We start from the raw sequence: 5765 nt of genomic DNA on the forward strand, positions 1-5765 counted from the left end.
ATTGCGAAGTGTGAGCAGACTGCTTTAAACAATAATATTATATATATCTTCATACAGTTTGCGGTAAGGAATTCAGTGATCAAAGGCAGCAACACTGATACAGGAGAACGATTCCGTAATTTTAAGCCTTGTGGTTCATTAAAATAAGCGAAAAAGGTGTAATTAATTAAACTTAAACTTTGTAGACAGGTATCCGTTAGAGTAAACATTAACTGAAATGATGATGACAACGTTTGTGATGGTTGTGCTGTAGTTTTTTTATGAATCAATGAATGCAGGTAGTGTTTAAAAGAAAAATATATAATTATAAAATAAACTTAACGCTATTGGCCTGAGTGTTCCTGCTTTCACAGCTTAGTTGGCCGAGTGCGAATGATATAATTCACTGTACAGGCACAAACCCAGCAGCAACACACATACACACAAAAACTACTAATAAAACGATCGTGTAGTAACTTAGTAATATACATAAGTTTAAAGTTACTTATCTTCTTTTAGATCTAGTAATTCATGTTATTCTGTAGAAAATGTACACCATTGTGTGAATAAAAGCAACATCGCGATGCATGCTTAAATAAACAAAAACACAAAGGTAAACATTGATTTTATTTCAATATTCATACGGAAAACCATTCGCTCCCATGGTTGTCTTAATCCAGTCGGCGTAAATTAAAACGTCCTCGAACAACCCAGGCTCGTCGGCCTTTGCGCAATTCCCACCGGAAGAAGCGATTCCTGCAAAAAAGGTATAATTGCACTATTAAACTAAATCCAGGTGGACTTGGACTATCAAAATACATATCGTGATTCAATGAACTTTGAAACCGCTGCCTCCTTTTAAATGAGTTCGTGACAATGACCTTTTGTTGCTTTTTCAACTGAACTGACCTTGCATGTACCACTTTCCATTTGAGCTTTCCTTGCACACAAGTGGCCCACCGATGTCGTTCTAGAAAATACATGTATATAAATATACAGTATATACAGGTGAAGGCATACTATTCACTTCGATTACAGCAAGCTATTTCATCTCATTCTTAGTACTGAAGTTAATGTAAGAAACCGAAATAAATCTTAACATTTCTGGAAAAAGCATAAAAGAGGGTTAAGCATACCGCACAGAAGTCCTTTTGTCCATTTTCATAGCCGGCGCATATTTCCGTTTCCGGCAGGACGTCGGTCCAATGGTTCATACAAACGCTGTCAGGAAGGATCGGAAGAGTAATATGGCGAAGAATACTGCTATCGCCATTGGCTGAAATAGGGATCCTATGAGAGATATATCAAGTAAAAACCATTGTCCTGCATTCGTCAAATATGTAAGTCCTTATTTTGCAGGTATTTGTAGATACGTTTATGTAATTGCCATCAATGCAGTCAATTTTAAAGAAATATCATCGTAGAATCTGCTCAACCAGTATGAGTATTTTATGCAATACAATACGCACTTGCGGTGTCTCCCCAACCGGCTAGGTAACATACGTCACCGATAGCGTATCTGTGGCCGCTGTCGGGCAGACATACCGGCCGGGTTGCGGCGTTGTATCTGAAAACCAAAATCACCAATATTGACGATCCGACTTGTTTAGCAAAAGCACTAACCCGAACTAATGTGTGTCAGAAATTCAATGTCACGCTTGAAAGTTTTAAAAGAATTTTTTGTGTATTTTAATTGTCATTTCAGTACTGTATTTTACATTTAATTTAGAAATTGCTAAATCCTACGCTAATGCGCTTTCAGTTATAATAAGGACGATGTCATTCTGCAGGTTGCTTGTATTGTACTGCGGATGAACGATGATCTTCTGGGGATGGAAGGGAACGGTGGAGGTCTGGCGTCTGCCGACAGGAATTGCTCGGTACGAGCTATCATACATCTTCCAGTCAGACAGGTGAGAGGCACTCGAAGAGAACCTTTAAGTTACAAGAACTGTTTTCATTTTGACTGAATGAAAATTGATTCGTTGTTATTAAGATAACATTTGATTTTCCGGTTAGCGTTTCTCACCTAGGAACCCCAGGTTCGATTCCCGGCAAGGGCGTATGTGAGTTTGGTTTGTGGTCACCAAGTCGGACAAATGGGTTTCCTCCGGATACTCTGGTTTCCCCCCACACCACAAGACCACACTCTCGTGCAACATCGTGCTAACGACAGTTATAAATGTAAGTTGCAATAGCTTGTTTCACGATCGTTGTAAAAATAAATATGTTTAAACTAAGAGAACACATCATTATTCTTTACAAAAAATCTGCAAATATACAAAATGTACATCACATATCACAGTATATAAGTGTAAAGAAATACGCTCATTTTTGATGTATATATAAACCAAATACAAGCTTGTTCAACGATTCCGTATCAAAAGGTTGATAATAAAACATAAGCATGACACGGTTGGTCCAGCTTACTTACGCGTCGAATAGCTGGGCAGAAGACACTAGGACTCTAGGATGTATAATTGCTGCTGAACCAACAAAATTCCCATTGTTGTCCTCCAAAAGTATCTGTATTTATAAACCGAATAAACAAGAAACGCATTAAGGTAGTAATTCCACTTACCAAGTCTAAAACAATCACTTTTACTGTTGGTGCTGTGGATGTTGAATGCTGTTTCAATATCAGTAAAATTTTTAAAGAAAAACAAAAAACGATACGATATAAAGGTAAGCGCAGGTACGAACCATCCAAGGCCACACTCCGGCCGGAGACTCGGTTCCTCCTACTATACGTTTTGTCGTCATCTTAACCAGGGGCTCCCCACAGGGCACTTTGGCTGCATTTGCTACTTGTTAATATAACAGATTTGTTTTAAAATTTAATGTGTTTTACGAACTAAAACAATTTATTTTTAAAAGTTATCCTCGATTGTTTTCCGTAAAGCATGGCTCTCACTATTAAAGTTAAGGCATTTATTTATCTCTATTAATCAAAGACGTGTTCATTTTGGTGAGTCGTGGTTGATGGCGGTAAATCGAGAGACATGGTTCCATAGGACGGGAGTACGAATAGCAACGATGTTTAAACAACTTAAAGCAGATTATGTTCTGTTGTACTTCGAAACGTAACGATCTTATATGTATTAAACAACGATCTAGTTCCGCTAGCGATGTCTGAGATAAAACCTTGCCATGATAATAGAGGATTACAGGCTATAATATTCGATCACTATGTTTGTTTTAAGATTATCTATTATGTTGTTGTGATTTAAAATCGAAAAGAGGCATAACTCAATAATTTCTTAGGTCAGAAATAAGGACCATACATTTCATGTGAGTAATGTTGTTTCCCGTCTATAGAGATGACGCAAATAACGCCATGGCAACATCTCGACATTTTCTTTGAAAAACAGACGAACTCAAAAGGAATAAATCGATAAATATTGTACATGCATTATAATTTACTTACCTACTGAAATGATTATTGTAACATGTGTAATTATACTTGCTAAATCCATTTTAATCTTATAAATTCAAATTTTAATAGATACATGTATTTCAAATGGACGTTAAGTAGGTAAAGTAGGGCAACTTATCAGTTACTAAATAGAAATGACCTTAAATTTCGAAAAGGAAATTGGGAGAAGTTTAAATGTTTATGGTTTTAAGAATCATATATCTTTACCATCTATGAGTTGAAATGAAATTGATGGTTTCGTCATATAAAATCCGAATTTTAAATGTTTAACCATACTAAGACCCTCGTTCAGGTCATATCGCAGACATGCAGGCCAGTATACACGGACTTGTTTTTATCAAAGTTAGATGTATCAGTCAGAGATGGTCAACATTTTGTTTTGATATAATTATATGATAAATTTAGTATATATATTTATATCAAAACAGTCTGTTCACTATCTCTGAGTGATAGTGCAACCCATGGTTTGCATTGCTGAAAAAACAGGAGACGGTTTCATTCTAAAACTCCATTTACATTTATCAAGTGCAATGCTTTATAGATAGGTGAACCTACGTTAAGATAAACATGTGTCTTATTTCAAATTGCTCTACGAAAACAACACCCATCGCTCTTAGTTGACATAACCATATTAGAAAACGGAGACCAGTAAGCTTACCTTTGACCACTTTAACACCAAGAGTTGTAAAACAAAATGTTAAAATCACAATTAACATGCATAATCATATGTTCATATTTTCATAACACGAGTCTTAAACGAAAACTCTCATAGGTTATGACCGAGGAGTGATAAATGGCTGTTAGTTATAGTTTCTGCATATAGTGTTTATATCCCATATCAATGCATTTACTGTTTCTGTAGGTCTATTTATAAAGTTATTAAATATCTGAAAAAAACATGCATGTAGTGTGTTTAATTTAGAAGCTTCCGAACATTTATTGCTTTCAATTCTAAACGGCAATAGATATAGTTTTTAGACTGTCGACTGCTACATTCTTTAGAGAATGGTATTTCGGAAACGCGAAGTATAGTTGTATTCACAGCGTACAGTACCATGATTTACAGTGCAAATCGTCCAACATAAATTTCTACCAACAAGTTCGCGGTACAAAAAGTTAAATTATGTTTAAACAAAGGAAACATACGTAATAGCATATTTGCTCTCTTAACATTTTTTTGGTGAACATCGTATCTGATTATGTTTGACTGCTGATTTTTATTATCTAATTATAAGAAGTGTACACGAAATGTCATAAATAATATTTAATTGCTAAACACAAAAGGTGGTGAAAGCCAAATGGTCGTGTGAATATGCTAATAATTTAACACACCACTGCCTTACGGATCGCAGGTTTACAACAACTATGCTTGGCAGTACATTGCAGTTCTTATTTTACTAATCTGACTGCGTTGTTTTGTGTACATTGCGCTAAACACACACTTGTTGAACAATCCGGTGCAATAAAGAACATCAGTACTGATACAGATGCTTGTTATAGGGCACACAAAAAGGATCATAAATGGCAATAACTGTCACTGAGCTGCCCTTATAACAATAGCAGCTGGTAGCAGCGATTTTACTTTTTATTCTAAACGTTCATGCAGATAGTGCTTTGATCTAGTTTGATATTTTTAAACGACGAAAGAACACTTTTTATTTTGTTTGGTATTCACAGACCATATGAAACTGCTTTTTTGTTTTCTTTAGCGTTGATTGCCATTGTCTAGAAGTGTTAAAACTATATATGGCACTTCTGTATTTGAATTATATGGTAGTTTAGTGTAAGAAACATGTGGCAGCCAAGTGTAAGAAATATATGTCTGTACAGTGTTAGAAATAATTGCAGTTCAGTGTTGGCGTTTGCCCATTGCCACTAAACCGGGTTTATGTTTAAACTTTTTGCTGAGCATGTTTCTGTAGCTTTTTGCATAAATATTTAGAAATAATTGCAGTACAGTGTAAGGAATATATGACAGTACAGTGTTCAGAGGTAATTGCTGTTCTGCGTTAGGGATAAATGGCAGAAGAGTGGAAGGAACATAATTGTTGTAGGTCAGTGTTAGAAATATGAGGCAGCACAGTGATAGGGGCATATGGCAGTTCAATAACAGACTTATATGGCTGTTCAGTTTTTAAAATACCTTGTTCACAATTGACAATAATCTGCATGATTGTACAAATGTCCTGATCAATGAAAGCTAGTAGAAACAAACAACAATGCAAAAGATTGCATATAGCATGCGATTTTGGACTCAATCGAATTGTACGTTTTGTCAATGGTTTATGTATGACTTTAGGTTTTCCCAAGATTATCATTTAGGCCTCTAAATTGCTCATTCATTGCAGCA

General features: G+C 35.6%; 1 protein-coding gene across 1 annotated transcript; it reads right to left on the reverse strand.

Moving 5' to 3' along the window:
* Positions 1-589: 589 nt before the first annotated feature.
* LOC128243469 (plasma kallikrein-like) lies at positions 590-3499 on the reverse strand. Its single transcript, XM_052961268.1, has 8 exons — positions 3407-3499; positions 2683-2783; positions 2414-2505; positions 1726-1914; positions 1449-1546; positions 1116-1255; positions 889-949; positions 590-735 (listed from the first exon to the last, which is right to left on the reverse strand). Exons 1-8 carry the CDS (start codon positions 3453-3455, stop codon positions 611-613), a joined length of 855 nt encoding a protein of 284 aa, XP_052817228.1. The 5' UTR covers positions 3456-3499; the 3' UTR covers positions 590-610.
* Positions 3500-5765: the final 2266 nt, after the last annotated feature.

The sequence above is a fragment of the Mya arenaria genome, chromosome 2 (assembly GCF_026914265.1).
Source record: "Mya arenaria isolate MELC-2E11 chromosome 2, ASM2691426v1".
In the NCBI taxonomy this organism is placed as follows: domain Eukaryota; kingdom Metazoa; phylum Mollusca; class Bivalvia; order Myida; family Myidae; genus Mya; species Mya arenaria.

Bases quoted from the DNA above. Each gene is read 5' to 3' on its own strand.
- LOC128243469 (XM_052961268.1), bottom strand. From the start codon at position 3,455: ATGGATTTAGCAAGTATAATTACACATGTTACAATAATCATTTCAGTA. The intron at 2,784-3,406 runs GTAAGTAAATTA...ATTAACAAGTAG, and splicing joins TACAATAATCATTTCAGTAG to CAAATGCAGCCAAAGTGCCC. The intron at 2,506-2,682 runs GTTCGTACCTGC...TTATAAATACAG, and splicing joins CCGGAGTGTGGCCTTGGATG to ATACTTTTGGAGGACAACAA.